Source organism: Phoca vitulina, unplaced genomic scaffold (assembly GCF_004348235.1).
Source record: "Phoca vitulina isolate PV1807 unplaced genomic scaffold, GSC_HSeal_1.0 scaffold7, whole genome shotgun sequence".
NCBI classification, from domain to species: Eukaryota; Metazoa; Chordata; class Mammalia; order Carnivora; family Phocidae; genus Phoca; species Phoca vitulina.
Window position 1 is genome coordinate 69,611,116 of NW_022589710.1, and position 16,370 is coordinate 69,627,485.

At 65.0% G+C, this 16,370-nt stretch overlaps 1 protein-coding gene across 3 annotated transcripts in view; it reads left to right on the forward strand.

Annotated features, from left to right (window-relative positions):
• The first annotated feature begins 652 nt into the window (after positions 1-652).
• The window catches only part of TRMT61A (tRNA methyltransferase 61A), a 24,033-nt gene continuing 8,315 nt past the window's right edge, over positions 653-16,370 (forward strand). Inside the window, exons 1-4 of one of the 3 annotated variants that reach the window (XM_032405997.1) lie at positions 653-731; positions 1,235-1,594; positions 3,913-4,179; positions 6,079-11,061. In XM_032405997.1, coding sequence (XP_032261888.1) covers positions 1,264-1,594; positions 3,913-4,179; positions 6,079-6,338 — 858 coding nt within the window. In that variant the 5' untranslated portion in view covers positions 653-731; positions 1,235-1,263 and the 3' untranslated portion in view covers positions 6,339-11,061. The other 2 variants (XM_032405996.1, XR_004299636.1) reach the window with 2 other exon arrangements.

Consider the following 16,370-nt stretch of genomic DNA (forward strand, 5'->3'; position numbering starts at 1 on the left):
TCCCCTCCCCCCCCACACCCTCTACGGAGGAACTGGCTCTGAGTCAGCCCTGCCGAGACGGAACAGGGCTGCCGCTTCCCTTTTTTGCCCTTGTCTTCCCGCTGCCCTTCCCCCAGTCCCCTGCTCAGGCTGCTCACCCGGCCCTCACCGACCCCAGCGTGAGCCCAGTTCCTGCATCTCACCACCAACCTCCCCCCGAAGTGGAGAATGTGCCCCGCATGGGAGGCAGGGCCTGGCCTAAGGCCACTTCGGCAACCCTTCCGGCCAGAGACTCCTGGGACAACCCCCCGATCTGCAATTTCACTTTCTGGAATTCACCCTGGGGCCCAGTCTGAGATGTTCCCAGAGTGGTTTGCGGTGACAACATGTCCAAGGCAAAGCGTCCTCGGAGGGGCTTGGGCACAGAGCTGGCTGTCGAGAAGGGTGCGTTACGGTGCCCAGCCCTCGTCCCCGCCCACAGCAGCCCGGCCGAGGGGACGCTGGAACTTCTCGTTTGTCCTTTGCACGAGCTTGTATAAACAGGGAAGCAGCCGCGGCCCGAAAGCCGCCCCGGGGGCGCGCTCCGCAGGGGGAGGGGCTGCCCGCGGGTCCCGGCATCCCGCGCGGGGGGTGGGGCGCCGCGAGGCGCGTGACGCCATCGCTGGGCGCCAGGCCCGGGCCGGAAGTGCGGAGCCGCTGTCGCGGCGCCACGTGCGGAGCGTCCGGGAGTGGGACCCCGCCGCGCGTGGCGGGTGAGACTCCGCGCGGCCCCCCCGCCCTGTGCCGGCCGGGCGGGCGCACCCCCACCCCTTCCGGAGGGCCCTTACCTCTCCTGCATCCCCCTTGCCGCCCGGCCCCCTGGAAGCCCGTTTGGGGGGAGACTGAGCAGAGGGGGGGATTCCGCGGAATGGAGCCCGGCGTGGAGGCGATAGCACAGAGCACCGGCCGCTGCCCCGCCGGCGGCCGGCTCCTCATCTCGCACCTGGAGCGTGGGAGCCAGTCTCCTGGTCTCCTGGTCCTTGCCTGGTGGGAAATCTGGGGCCCGTCCTCTGCCATGGCCCCGCTTCAGTTTCTCCATCTGTGATTTGGGCTAGTGACTTGTGTCTTATGAGCCAGACCAAGGAGGGCTTAACATGTCAGGCCAGGGTGCAGCCAGGGACACCGCGTGGGTTCTGGGCCTCTCAGCCCCGTCCCCAGATTCCAGGTGCACCCTCCTGGCACCTTTACACGCTCATGCTGACACACTTCCTCCCAGGTCCCAGGCACCTGCCAGATAGCAGCACCATGAGCTTCGTGGCGTATGAGGAGCTGATCAAAGAGGGTGATACGGCCATCCTGTCACTGGGCCACGGTGCGATGGTAGCGGTGCGTGTGCAGCGTGGGGCACAGACCCAGACCCGGCATGGTGTCCTGCGGCACTCAGTAGACCTCATCGGCCGCCCCTTCGGCTCCAAGGTGACCTGTGGCCGAGGGGGCTGGGTGTACGTGCTGCACCCCACGCCTGAGCTCTGGACACTGAACCTGCCACACCGCACCCAGATTCTCTACTCCACCGACATTGCTCTGCTCACCATGATGCTGGAGCTTCGGCCTGGTTCTGTGGTCTGTGAATCCGGTGAGTTCTTTGGGCTACCTCAGTTCTAATTCTGAAAAATTGACCTGAAGGTGGAGATCAGACCCAACATCCAGACAGCCTCCAGCCTGCCCTTCCAGAGGACAGGCGGCATGGTTGCGCAGCCTCTCTTTTGCCGGGAGGTTTCTGGGGAGCTGAGCACAGGGAGTGAGAAGCAGCAGATCTGGTTGAGAGTTGGTGGTGCAGGACCAGCGATTCCCTCCTGAGGAGCTGGTGTTCAGTGAGAGTCCTGCCTGCCTTGGTGGGGCAGGGCCAGAGTGCCACTCGGCTCTGGCCTAGGCGCTGACTGTCGTTCCCTACCTTTTTGCTGACAGGGCTGAGAGTTGCCCCTTCCTGGAGGGAGGCCAGGGCTGCTCTGAGGTGCTCATTGTAGGTGGGGAGACTGCCTCAAGCTCACCCTTGGCCAGCACCACTGTCACTGAGTCCAAGGCCTGAGGTCGGTCCTGGCTCTTACACACGCACACGCATACACACGGGTGCTGGGGCCGCCTGGGATGGAGATTGAAGCATACAGCCCAGCCAAGAACAGCCCAGCCCACATGCACCTAGATTTCCAGCATGTTCCTCATGGGCTGCGCAGCGGGGCTCGAAGGTTACGATGAGTTCCCAACATCACTGCTTCCAACTTTCTGAGGACTTCAGGCCATTTGTTCCTCTCCATGTGGGCAATTGGATGGTTCCTGTTACCCAGCCAAACACTTTGAAATGGGAAGAGTCAGATGCATAACCTGGGCTGTGGGTCAGACGGTGGGCAGGGGCTGGGCAGAGGCCAACTGCTCAGCCACAGGGGACATGGGGTGCAGGTGGCGGATGGACTGCAAGGCTTCAAGACGGCGCCATCCCCTGCTCCTGTCGTGTAGTGGGCATGCTTCTGGGCTCTGGTGTTCCCGCTCCCAGTCTAGGAACTGTGGGTCCAGCCGTGAACAAGACAGGCCGGGTTTTTGCTTCCCTGAGCAGATAGTAAGCCCAGTGTCACCAGTTCAGTGCTGTTGATTGCTGTGAGGCTGGTAAAACAGGGCTGCGTGTTTGAGGGTGACTCCCAGGGGTCCCTTCAGCTAGGTTGGTCAGGGAAGACCTCTGACAAGGGGACGTTCAGCTGGGAATGAGGAGGAGGCACTACCAAGAGCCAAGGGAGGGTGTCCCCCCAAGGGCGAGCCGTGCAAAGGCCCTGAGTAGGGGCCCAGCACGGAGGCCAGTGTGGCAGGAGCAGGCAGTGAGGTCAGGAGGAAACGGGCGCAGCTCAGAGGGCCGTCAGGGGTCTGACTCTGCTGTGTTTGAGGCAGGATGGAAGGCAGCTGGCCCGTCTGGGGGTGGTTACAAAGCCAGGAGGGAGGGCCCAGGCAGTGTGGTGGCAGGGTGGGGATGGGGGAAGACACAAGTTCCCAGTGGGTCGAATGCGGGGTGGAGCAGGGAGTCGAGGGCACCTCTGGGGTGCCTGTCTGAGCTCTGGGTGTCGCTGACTGGGCCGGGAAAGGCTTGGCAGGGAGGGGTTTGGGATTGGAGCGGATCCAGCTTTGCCCTTGTTCATGCCGAGCGCTGGTCGGCTGTTGAGGGGAGGTGGCGTGCGTGCACTGGACACTAGTAGGAGTCGGGACATGGCTTTGGGGAGTGTTCATCAAGACTGGCACTGGAAACCGCGGGGTGAGGGGAGGTCATGGCGGGGGCGGGGACACAGCCCCGCTGGGCGCTGCCAGGTGGGAAGTCAAGCAGGGGGCGGCTGAAGGCAGCTGAGGAGTGGCCAGTGCAGTTGGAAGAGAACTGGGGGACGATGACACGGAAGACTGGAGCTGTGTGGCTGGCTGGTTGCCGTGTCACGGCACCGTGAGGCTGCGCAGAGCGAGGGCAGGGCTGCCCCACCCTCTCACCCTGTGTGGTGGAGGCAGGTGAGGGGCACGGGGGGCAGACCGACCTAAGTGGGCCAGGAGCTCGGGGGGAGGGGGCTCAGGACCAGCCACCAGGTGGAGGGTTGGGGGACAGGCCCAACCTGCTGCCCCCTCTGCTCTGTCTAGACCCTACGGGGCCTCTGGCGCTGGGATTGAGCAGGGCTTCCACTCTCCCCCCTGGGCCCACAGCAGACTCAGGAAATAAGCCCCAGGTCCTGTTCCCACCCAGGCCCAGTGCAGCCCCAGCTAACCAGACCCTGGGCAGCCGAGACCTGGCGGGCAGCTCTGGGAGTGATTGCACATGAGTAACCAGGATCGTCTGTCCCCGTGGGCCCTGTGTGGGTCTTTCCAGGATGAGGGTGGAGTTGTTTCTTGAGTGTCGCAGCGTCCTGCCTGACACCCGTCCTGTCCCGCCAGGCACCGGCAGCGGCTCCGTGTCCCACGCCATCATCCGCACCATCGCGCCCACGGGCCACCTGCACACCGTGGAGTTCCACCAGCAGCGGGCGGAGAAGGCTCGGGAGGAGTTCCAGGAGCATCGAGTGGGCCGCTGGGTGACGGTGCGCAACCAGGACGTGTGCCGCAGCGGCTTTGGTGTGAGCCACGTGGCAGATGCTGTTTTCCTGGACATCCCGTCTCCTTGGGAGGCTGTGGGCCATGCCTGGGATGCCCTCAAGGTTGAAGGTACAGTGGGGGTTCTGGTGCGGCCCTGGGGACTGAGCTCCTGGGCCCGGCCTTGGGTGTGGGTCACCTGAAGCCCAGAGGGGTCAGAAACCACCGGGCCACACAGCCTGGCTAGGCCAGGACCCCTTTTGGCCCGAAATCGGGGTGGGTCAGGCTGGCTGAGGACTCACGGGAAGTCAACCCGTGAGAGGGTGGGGTTGGGAGGAGTAAGATCTGGGGAGAAGGCGGCTCCAGCTGAGCCCCTGCTCCTTGGCCTTGCCTCGCTTGCCCCCGGACCTGGGAGATGTCTGCGTTCCCTGGGGAATGTAGCAGTTCCATGTCAGTGAGAGGGGGGACCCATGCCACGAGACATTTTAGAGGTTGGAGGTCAGCCCCTAACCCCAGCCCTTGCCAGCAGAGTCTCCCTTCCCCCCAGCCACAAGTCGGCGAACCGGCCTCTTTTAGGGAAGATGCTGGATGTGGAGGCGGGAAGGAGGCGGGAAGGTTGGCTCTTTGCCAGGGAGGCGCTGGTGAGGCCCTGGGTTTTTCCCTTTTCTGGAGAAGGAGCCAGCCCAGGCAGCCAGGGCCCCTTCCCCCCTCCCTGCTGAGCAGTGCAGCCGGGGAGGGCAGAGAGGGAGCCCAGGGTGCCCCAGGGGAAGGGCTGCCCCTCCGAAAGACAGGTGCCAAGGCGCTTCTCCAAGAGCGAGGCACTCTAGGCAACGGCTCCCAGCGGGTCCCGTCGTGTCCCTGGGCTCTGCCACGGTGGGCCCTGCTTCCCTACACCTCCATGCTTCCGGCTTTGCCCCCAGACACTGCAGGCCTGGGTACCAGTCCCACGGAGGCCGGAGCCAGCCGCCCAGCCTGGGCCAAGGGCAGGGCGTCACACTCCCAGGCCTTCCTCCTGTTGCCAAGGTTCCTTCCTGGTGGCTAGCCCCCGGGGAGCCGCGCCATCTGTTGTCTCCATCCCCCGTGTTCCTCTAAGCCCCCTCCTTGGCACTCTTGCTGTGTCTGCTCGTTCTGGTCCCAGAGGTTCCCACCTTACTTGTGGGCCTTGCATTTTCCAGTGGCCTGCCTGCTTGCTCTGTGAACCTGACCCCAGGCTCTGTCCCTCACCGGGTGGGGCCTGTTTTCCTAGCAGTATGCGTAGGGCTCGGGTCCCTTCTTGGGGATGACCCTGCATCCTTTCTGGGCTGGCTTCAGACTCCTGGTCCCTCCTCCAAGCCTACACCTTCTTGAAGACCTGTCTGGGGGGTCTGTGTCCCCAGGTGTGGCTGAGGTGACCAGGCCTCGGGGCCATTTGAGGACCCGTCCGGCTATGTCCCTTTCCCGCCGAGGCTTCCCTGCTAGGACAGGGACATGGGCTGGACCCGGGCCAGGCTGAGGGACACTGCGGGTGGGCCCTGGTGGGAGGTGGCAGGAAGGGGCTGTCGGCTCCCGCCTGCACCCCGTCATCCTTGGCCGTCAGGCACTGCTCAGAGTAGGCGCCTCCTGTTCCCCAGAGTAGGTGACAGCCTCTAATTTCCTGTGACAGCAGCAGCCCCCACCGCCTGTGAAGCCCTTCCCCCACCGCCACCGCCGCCCTGGGTGGTTGGAGCTGTTCTGAGCGCAGTGTTGTGGCGGCTGCCGCCAAGGCCCCGCCCTGACCCTGACCCCATGGTTCGCCCCGGCCCCAACCTTCGGCTTCCTCGTGGAAGTGCAAGGTAGCAGTGCCGAAGTCCAGATGAAATCAGGGTCGTGGGCTCGGCCTAAGCGATCCCTTCCACGTGGCTCCAGGGGAGCTCCTGCGCCACCGGCTCTCTGCCCACGGCCCCACCACGGTCTGGACCCACGCCTGCCGCCCGGGGGGCTGGGAGGGGCAGCCCTCGGCCACCTGGCGCCCGTGCCCCGCTGCCCTCTGACCCCGGGCCTGGCTCCCCACAGGTGGGCGCTTCTGCTCCTTCTCGCCGTGCATCGAGCAAGTGCAGCGCACCTGCCAGGCGCTGGCGGCGCGCGGCTTCTCGGAACTGAGCACCGTGGAGGTGCTCCCGCGGCTCTACAGCGTGCGCACCGTCAGCCTGCCTGCGCCCGACCTGGGGCCCGGCCCGGGGCCCGGCGCCCGCCCCTTCCGCAGCGGCACGCCCACGAAGGAGGCCGTGGGCCACACGGGCTACCTGACCTTCGCCACCAAGACCCCGGGCTAGTGGGCCTCCCGCCGGGAGCCGCAGGGAGCCGAGGGCCCGCGGAGGGGGCAGGGGTGCCGCTCAGCACAGGCCACCTTATATGGTCAGCGCACGCCTGCTGGGGCCTGTGTTTAGACAGAACATGCGGCGGGCGGGGCGGGGCGGGGCTTGGGGGCCTCTCGGGGTGGCCCGGTCCCCTCCGGGTGGGAACGTCTCCCGCCCCTCGCCCCTGTCCTGCTGCTGTCTGTTGCCACAGTCTCTGCTGTCACCGGCTCTTCTGGCTGTTGAGGCCAAGGGGTGTAGGTGGTGGGGCCCTGACCCCTTCCCAAGTAGCCCCAAACTGGCAGGGGGGTGAGGGAGCCAGGACTCGCAGGAGGAGGACCACTGGGTCTGTGGGCTAGCCCCTCTTCCCCCGGGAGCTGACGGTGCTGGGCTGGGGGAGGGAGAGGTGGGCTTGCTGGGTGGCCTGAGGCCTGAGCACCCCCCGCCATGAGGACCTTACAGGCCAAGTGGGAGTGCCCTGTACCCCCTCCCATGGGAGGGATGGGGCCCGGGCAGCCTTGCCCGTCTGCCACGCTTCTCCCGCCACTGGAAGTGCCTTCCGTGGCCCTGGTCCAGCCAGAGCCCCGGCGTGTCAGTGAGAACAGAGTGCCACTTAGCCAGGAGCCTGAGGGGGACAGTAAAGTGCCTGAGGTGACCCGGCCCAGCCCTCTCAGAGCTGTTGGAACCCCGGCTGTCCAGCCCCGGGGCTGCTTGGGTGCCCCTGCCCCTCACAGGACTGCTGGGGGCACGGGGGTGCGTCCAGGACGGAGGGCCGTACTCCGTGTCACCTGCCTGGCCCTGGTCTCCAGCTCTGGGCCGGGTGCCTGGCATCCCTGCCGGCCTCGGTTGCGTGAAGGGCCTGAGCGTCTGCCCTTGGCCTCACCTGTCCTCAAGAGCTTCTGTTTTCCATGCTGGGACAAGAGCCCCAGGGAAGTGTGCCCCGGGGGCTGGCTCCCGACCGTGCCTGGCAGAGCAATAAACACTCTTGCCGCCGCCGTGCTCCCTGGTCTCTTCGGTGCCCCCCACGCCAGTGCCCTGGCCGGGCCTCCCCCCACACCAGCGCCCTGGCCCCTGCTCCCTCCTCTCCCTGTCCCGGGGGCCCTGGACTCCAGGACAGCAGCCTGGGACATGATGGACAAAGGGGCGAGTGTGTGGCCACCCCCACTCAGCCACAGAAAGGGCCACTTGTCCTAGTGGAGGAGGAGGAGGGTCTGCGTGTGTGTGTGTGTGTGTGTGTGTGTGTGTGTGTGTGTCCATGTGTCCATCCCAGAGCACTGGACCCTCCCTTCACAGCCTGGCTTGGCCTTGCATTCATTCATAGCAGGCGCCGCCTCTTGTGCTTCCGGAAGGGCCTAGATCTCAAGAAGGACCCCCCCGCACACACAGGTCTGCCCTTCCAGACCCAGGCCACATTCAGGCCTGAGTCCTTGCAAAGGTGCCAGGTGAGGTGGGCCTACTGGAGGACTGGTCTCTTGGGGGCAGCATTACAGGGCTGGGGGGCCTCCCCTCTCCTGCCCAGGCTCCTAGCAGGACCTGAGTCCCATCAGAGTTCCTCTGCGGCCCTGGAACCACCAGCCCAGGGGTCTTATTCTCCCTCCCAGGACCTGTCCTGAGCTCTGAGCAAATGCCTAGCTTGGGGGACAGAGGAGGGACCTGTGCCTTACCCTGGCCTTGGAGAGAGGCAGGCAAGATGCCTGCCGCAGGGCATAAGCCTGCACGCTCTGCAGAGCACACGGGTGCCCATGTGTGCTCCTTCTTCCATGTGGGGCTGAGCATGGTGGCCCAGACTCCAGCCCTGGGCATCCCTGGGCCTGTGGGAGCTGGAGGATTGGGGTCAGGAGACCTGCACGCCTGCCCCTGCTCGTACACGTACCTGGCCCAGGGCAGCTCTGAAGTCCAGGGGGACCCTCCAGCCTCTCAGCTGTGCTGCCAGGCCCCACACGAGCCCCTGGGCATCAGCCTCATCCCAGGTAGCCATCCAGGCTCCATTCGACCTCAGCTTGGAGCTCCATGTGGCCCCGAGCCCCCCGGGAACTCCTGTGCACCTTTTGTAAGACCCCCTCAAATGTCTCTCTGCCGGCCACCGCCAACCTCAGGCAGGAGCATCCTGCTCCACCGTTCTCAGCCCTCACGTCTCCCGGCCTGCGATCCCAACGCTGAATAGTGCCCCAGTTTGGCAGAAGGGAAGCCAGAGTCCAGAGGCAGGGCCAGCGCCCATGGTGAGTGCATGACTGGGTCAGCAGGTCAGTGACCATCACCTCCGAGAGTCAGCGGCATGGGGCTGGTCACAGGGCAAGGATTCACCCAGACACTCCAGTGACACTCCGTTTTTCCTGGAAATTCCTGTACCCGCCCAGTCACACGTCTCACTGCCTCCACGGCTGCCCGCCTGAAGGCCTAGAGCCCCTGGAGGCCTGGAGCCCCTGAAGGCCTAGAGCCCCTGGAGGCCTAGAGCTCCTGGAGGCCTAGAGCTCCTGAAGGCCTAGAGCCCCTGAAGGCCTAGAGCTCCTGGCTCACCTGCTCCCAGGGCCCCAGCCCAGGATCCTGCCCTACCAACAGGGTTAGAGTCGGCTTTGGCCTCCGTAGAGGCTGGCTCCAGCCACTTCCCCCAGGAAGTCCCCTGGGCCTTGCCCTTCTCAGCCCTGATACGTGCTTCCCCTGCCCTGGCCTGCTTCGCCCTCACCTGCCTGTGAGGGGCTCGCCTCCTCTAGCAGGAGCCCCTGAGGTGGCGTGGTCTGGGGCCCGGGGCTGGATTTCGGACAGGCGGTGGGTGATATAATGGATGCCAGGCCCCTGGGGGCCACACGCTGTCAAGCAGTGTGACAAGGGTTGTTTGCTCCACGAAGACAGGACAGCGGGTGGACTTCCCCACACCTGCCCCCCTCACCCCTACTGTCTAGATCTGTGGCCCACCAACCTCCCTCCCCACCCCCGCCTCTGTCTTCCAAGAGATGTGGGCCCCCTGCCTCTAACCTGTTGCTGAAGGCAGGGCAGGCAGGCTATGTGGGACTCCAGGCCCAGGGAGATGATGCTATTCCTGCCCCACCCTAGCTCACTGCACAGGTGGAGAAACTGAGGCCCAGAGGAGATGAGACTCACTGGGATGCAGGCCTCCGGCTTCTGCCTGCCCACCAGGGACTCCCAGACCCTCTCCCACCCTGTGTGGTCCCCTAGGTTGTGACCACAGAGGCCAAAGGGGAGAGTTCTGCTGTAATCCTGGAAGACTCCTCAGAAGAGGTGACAGCCATGCGGGGGCTGAAAGGGCGGGTGGAAGTTGGGGGAGGCTGAGCAGGAGGCCTTACCAGGTGGGAGTGGGCAGGCCTGGGGCAGGAGACGTCAGGCAGGCCGGGAAGAGTACGATGGGAGTGCCAGCGGGGAGTTTGAGTAGGTGTGGGGGCACCTCCTCCCAGCTGGTAGCTGCCTGCCCTGTTCGCAAGGCTGCTCGAAGCGCAGACTGGCCGCCCAGACACAGTGCCCCAGTCTGCCCAGAGGCAGCCTGGGGATGGCCCTGCCTCCTGGCCGGGCCTCAGGTGAGAGAATCCCCAGGGGCAGCCCTGCTGGAGGTCTTGGCCCTTGATGCCCTCAGGAGGGAGGGTGAGGGGGGGCTGCCCAATTGTGCCCAAATCTCAGAATCCTGCCCTCGCCAGCCTCGCGGGGTGCTACCCCCCCCGCCCAGCAAGTGCGGACCAAGCCCCTCCTGGCGCTGAGGACCCAGACATTCAGGGCAGCCCAGCCTGCCCTTGCAGGGCTCCTGGGAACCAGGCCCAGAGTGCAGGTGAGAAGTGCACGGTGGAAGCAAAGCAAGGGAAGGGGGTTAAACTCGGGGGGGCAGGTGGAAGTTGGGGGTTGGGACAGTCGGGAAGGCCTTGCCAGCAGGTGGCCCCTGCAGTCACAGAGGGACGAGGGATTTGGACTTGAGCCGTAGCGGGGCTGCCCAGGCTCCACTCTGCCCTCCACTGGGGGGGTGCAAGCACTTAAGGGCCCAGGCTCTGAGCCTGCCTGCTTCCTGTCCTCCCTGTGGCGCCACGGTGACAAGTCACCTCCGTCCTCCTGGCAGAGAGGAGGGTGAACACAGTGCCTGCCTTGGCATGGGGGTGGGGAATTGCTGCCAGAGATGAAGTATCGCACCAGCGTTTGCTCAGTCAGTCCTCACAGAACGTTTCTGATACATATATTTTTTAAGTTAAAATTTATTTTTTTGAATAATCTCTACACCCATCGTGGGGCTCGAACTCATGGCCCTGAGATCAAGAGTTGTGCGCTCTCCCAACAGAGCCAGCCTGGCGCCCTAGAACGGCTCTATGATTATCATCACTAGTGGGAGCTACCGCTGCCCCCGCCTCCAGGAAGCCCTCAGTCTGTTGCAGATTCCGAGGCCAGAATTTTGGGGCCGCTTCTGGGTCCATCTGAGAATGTCCTTTGCAATGTGAGGCCCTTGAATAGCTGTTTGCTTCAGGGGCGCTTGACTAGTTGATCAGGATAATGGCAGAGGCGGTTTGACGTTGAGACTTCTCTGGAAAATCCAGCTCATGCGCTCCCTGTGCTTACAGTTAAGTGTGTAATAAAACGGAACTGCAAGAACCCCAGGCTGGCCACGGGCCCACGGCTCTTCGTTGACCGCCACGGCTTTGGGGTTAGGTGCTAGCCGGCACCCAGACACGGGCCTAACAAACACCAACCCGCCCCCCCCGCCATGCACTCCCAGGTCTGGCGGGGCGGCTCCCTGGCCTCCTCAGCCGGGCCTGTTCGCGTGCGGGGCCGGGCTGCTGTGAACTGGGCGCTGCCCGCCCTTCGCGGCTCCCCCCGGGCCCTGCCCTGCTCGCGCCCGCCCTTCTCTGTGGCGGCCTCGGGCTCAGGCGCAGGAGGGGCGAGCGGTCCCGCGGGCACCTGGGGGTGCGCGGCCTACCCTCCCGGCGGGCTGGGGAGGGAGCCCCTGCGGTGTGGGTGCGGCCGCGGCCGGGGCGAGCAGGGCGGGGCGTGGGACCGCGGGCCTCCCCGAGCCGGCCTGGGCCCCGACGGCGGGGGAGGGCATTTCAAAGTCAGGCTGCCTCCGGAACAGCCGCGTCGGCGGGAGGGAATAACTCGGCTCCCACCAGGCTGAGAATAGCTCGGAATTGGGTCACCCTCACCGAGAGCTCCGGTCACAGCCTCCAGCCTCTGACAGTAATCAGCTTTCTCCCTGACATCTGTCCCTTCAAAGGGGGACAGGCTGGGTGGGGGCACATTTTTAGAAGAAGCAGAGGGGCCGGGGTGGGGAGGAGAATCTGTGAACAGGTTGGCCCTGCACCCCCTCCCCGCCAGGCAAGGCCACCCCTAGCCCCCTTGGCCACCAGCCAGCACAGGTGGATGAGGGAGTTCTGCTCTCTGGCCCACCTTGCCCTTTATCTCCTGAGCCCCCCTCTGACTCCCTCTGGGGCCCTCCTTCCTTCTGTGGTGGATAAAGGCGGCAGTGGGGAGGATTCTGGGGGCTCCTGTGTCTCCAAGCCCTCAGGCCCTTTGCCCTGAATCCCCCTGCTCCCCTCCCCGTCCTCCCCACACTCCCACAAAGCCTCTGTGTGCACCACCACCAAGCACTTGGCACACATGGACCCTCTGAGTCTCAGTCCCCAGGTCCCTCCCAGCCTGTCCCCAACAGCCGAGCGTGGGTCTGAGGTCCGGGCACCCCAACGAGAGACAGAAATCACTGTGTCCTGGGGCAGGGTGTAGACAGGAATCTCTGGACTCAAAACAGGCATTTTGAAGGGAGTAAGAGATGCTTGAGTGGCCTTAACTTTGACAGGACCTGAAGACCAGGCACCCCTCCCTGACTTCGGGTCTCTGTAGCAAGGTCAGATGTGTCCTCCCCCACAAGGCAGGCTTCCGTCCACTCTGCTGGCCAGGCACTCTGCAAACCCACAAGGCAGTTCTCATGTTCCCCGTGGCAGAGCCGGCCCTAACCTTTGGCCACAGGTGTGTCCAGGAACCATCCGAGGGGCCCGGTGCAAATGCACATTCCCGGCCCCACCCCAGACCTACAGAATTTGGAACCTGGGGGTGGAGGTGCAGGGGTCTCTGCCAGAGGGCCGTGGTGTCTCTCCAACTGTTCTTCCATCTTTTATTTCTTAAAACGAGCAAACTGAACACATCTTGAGCGTAAGCAGCTCAGCCAACTCCATGGAAGCTTCCAGACCATCAACCTCCCTCTCCAAGGCCATGCTGTTGTCAGTTAGAGCTTAATTTTGCCTCAGCCTGGCTGGAATGTTTGTGTCAAGCCCCCAAATCCTTCTCCTGAGATGACTGTCTCCGGAGGCTCCCAGTGCTCGAGCCAGGGGTGGCGGGGGAGGCCGCTGGACGATGCTGCACGCGCACCTCGAACAAACCAAATAGCTCGTTTCACAAAATGAGACATTTGGGAAATGGGAAGCCTGAGTGGCTATTGCGCGGGTTGAAGGAACGAGCACTTTTTTAGGTGTGTTAATGATACTGTGGAAGGGGAAAGAGGCTAAAACCGGCCTCACGGTACCGCGTGAGGGGAGAGAGCGAGCCCGGGGACTCCTTGGACCTGGAAGGCTGCGCATTTTCTCGGCTTTTGCGTTTCCCAGACACTTTCCATGATCCCTTCTTTTAAAGGAAAAATGCCCCAGGCTGCTTCAGCCATTTGTTTGCTCTGGACTCTCCAGCAGCATCCCTGACCCTGAGGGTGCTCAGACTCAGTACGCTCAACCTCCCCTCCCAGGGCCACCAGCTCTTCTTGTCAGGGCCCTGGTGCTTCTCTACGGTCTTCAGTGTAGGGAAGGGGTGGGGAGTGGCGGGCAGCGGGCTGGTCCCCGGCAAGGCGACAGTGAGCCATCCATTCTCTGCCCTTCGTGGCACAGATCTGGCGGCCACAGACCCAGAGGTGGGTTTGCTGTGGTGGAGGCTGGGCCTGCAGAGTGGCCCCAGCGTGGAGCGTGGGGGAAGGGCAGGGAGCTGGGGGCAGCAGGGCCCCTCGCTTCCTGCCCCAGAGAAGGCTCCGTCCCACACCCTGGAGGTGGCGCCTGTCCTGGCCTCTCCGGCTCCAGATGACCACCCTGTCTCCACCTTCTAGCCCTGTACCCTCTGCCCCTGTCCGACTGCTGCTAACAGGTCTGACCGTGTCCCCCAGAAAATGGCTCAGAAATCCATTTCATCGCAGTGTAATTGGCACCCAGGCAGCTGTCCTGACCCAGGAGCCCCGTGGGACCCCATGCCCCTTCCCCGTCCCTGTCCCCCCGCCAGCCCCAGCAGCCTCTCGTGGCTCTCCCTACTGTCATCACATCTGCGAGAAAAGCAGACCTAAGTGGGACTGAAGCAGGGAAGGAGGCGAGGTGTGCACCCGGGACTGGTCTCAGGCAGAGCCGGGAGCCAGCACGTGGCAGGGAGCAGCGCCCCGGCCTCCTGAGCCAGCAGCCGCGTCGCCCAGGTGCTGGACACACAGGCCGGGAGGGCCCCGAGCTGCTAGATACCCAAGAGGCCTGTGGAGACTCGGGGCGCGTAGGAATGCGGGCAGCGGGCTGTGGGGTGGGGGCGGCAGGGGTGACTGAGGCGTGTTGCTAGGATACAGGCACAATGGACATTCCAGGCACTAGGCAACGGGGCAGGAGCTGTTTCCCAGGGAGGGGTGGGGACTGGAGGCCTGGGCCACCCCCAGCCCCCAGCCCTGCTGCCCCCCCCAACTTGAGGGTGCAGCGGCTGCCTGGCCCATTGGGGTAGAGTGCAGCCTCTTCCCAGTGCCGGGCCCCCTCCTGGCACCCTCCGTGACCCAGGCCCACTAGCTGGGCTCCTGCAACTTGGGGTGACCCAGCCCTCCCTGCCTGCGGCCTTCTCCTGGCCTCTGCCTCCTCTGATCATGCTTCCTGGCTGGTCCCCCGGAGGCCAGATGCAGGGACTTCAGGCAGCCCTGGGCAGACCTTAGAGGTTTTGGTGGGACCCCAGTCCTCTGCCATCTGCTTTTTGTCCCCGGCCCTGGGGCTTGGCACCCCCACCTCGAGTCTGGCCAGGGCTGGCTCTGCTCGCAGCCACGTCTGGCAGGGCCGAGGGCCCCCAGCGGCTGTCCCCAGTGTGCAGCCCGGCCTCTGTTTGTCTGGGACAAGCAGAGGGCTTTTGTTTTGCTCTCTTCAGGCTCCACTTCCTCCCTCCGCGGAGAGACTACTAAGGAGCTCTGAGCCCAAGTACCACCAGCTGGCGGGGGAGGGGGAGGGGGGCGGCTCAGCAGGCTAGGGAGGGAGGTCCACGTGTCCACGTGTCCGGCCTTCCACCCTGCAGTCCTTACTGAACTCCTAGGTCAGGCCACCAGACCTTTGCCCACGCAACCCCCCGCCCCCCACTCAGCGCCTTCTGCCCCTTGGGGCCCCTCCACCAGGGCTCCCCCATCTCTCACAGCCAGGCCACCAGACCCTCTCACCCCACCACACTCCTGTGCGCGTGCGTGCGCATGCACACACACACACACACACACACACACACAGCAAATACACGCACGGGCCAGGCATCATGGGATCCGGGGAGAAGCTGGATTCAGTGGCGGGGTGCAAGGAGCATTGCCTCGAGCCTCCCCCCATGACCAAGGCCCCCCCAGGCCAGGGGCCTAGCTGCCTGCCCCTCTCTCAGGGCTGCCTCCTAACACCTCAAGCTCCCTCACCTTCCTGCACCCTCCGCCCCTGAAGCCTGCTTGCCTGCCTGCTGGGGGGGGCACGCCTAGATAACCCCCACCAGCCTGAGCCCCCCACAGCTGCCCCAGGCCCAGCATGGCGTTTGGGGTGAGGTCTGCGCCTCACCCGGTGCTGTCACTCCCCGGGAGCCAAGCCAGGGGACGGCCCCTCCCCCACGCCATCCACTTTCCTAGGAGGAAGGCCAGGCCTGGCCTAGGCTGAGCTGGGGCCCCTTGGGGTCTCTTTTAGGCTGAGAGCTCGGGACAAAGAGGCAGCTGCTGGCAGGGTGGGGTGGGGGGGCCACGGCCTTTGTGCGCGTCCGGCCCCTCCTGGTGACCTCACTGCCGGCCAGAGAAGGGCCCTTTCTTCCCCAAAGGCGGCCGTTGGGAATCCGCCTGGGGACAAAGCCGCTGCCTGGCCGGGAACAAGTGAGTGGACGGCCCCCCTCATGGCATAAATTAGGGGGCCTGAGGTGGAGGAGGGGAGGGCAGCTGCAGCGGGCGCCCGGGGCGGGGTACACCCATTCGCGTGTGCAAACGCACAGACGGACACCCCCAGCCCCCACTCACACACCGGTGCGCGAGGGCTGCCCCCTCCAAGCCTCGTTCGCTCATCCCTGCCGTGGTGGGTGCGCTGGCCCGGGGACACAGAGAGCAGCTGCTGGATGAAGGAGTGAGGATGTCTGCTGGGCGGGGACTCCGGTCCCCAGGGGGAGCTGGGACACACAGGGCACAGGGCTGGGGCCGAGCCTGCACGTGCACCCCCAGGGCCGCCCCTCGGCCTTCCAGCTCACCAGGCGAGGTCAGGAAAACATTGGGTTTTAGAGCAGTGCTGTTGTAAGACACCCACCCCCTGTGGGGCCCAAGGGCTTCCTGTCCGCAGGGCCCCTGCTGCTCCACAAAGTATCCTCACGGCCTTATTGGCCCTCAGCCCTCCCTGCCCGGGGCACGGCCCCCGCCCCAAAGATGACTGCTGGGTGAGACCTGCGGGCCGGGGTGGGGCAGGGGCAGGGTGGCCACCAACAGCGGGGCCACGTGGCCGCCACAGGGCTCAGCCGGCATGGGTCACCCCGTCCCTCCGGCTGCCCCACGAGTGCATCAGGTCTCCTCCGGCGGCTTGCTCAGCCTCCCTGGGCGTTGGAAACACTTGTCCCCGTCCCCACAGCTCCAGGCCAGGCAGGCTTCCTGCCGGTGGAGGCAGTGGGTATGGAGCTGGCCCTGGACGGTCAGCTTGGGCCCCCGAGGCAGGTACAGGAGCTGTCAGGCCCGGGGGCGGGGGGGGGTCCTCCCTCAAAGAATGGCAGCCCTCCCCCCTGCCCCGCCTGCCGTGAGTGGGGTCTGGCCCCGATGTCCTGATGACGGAC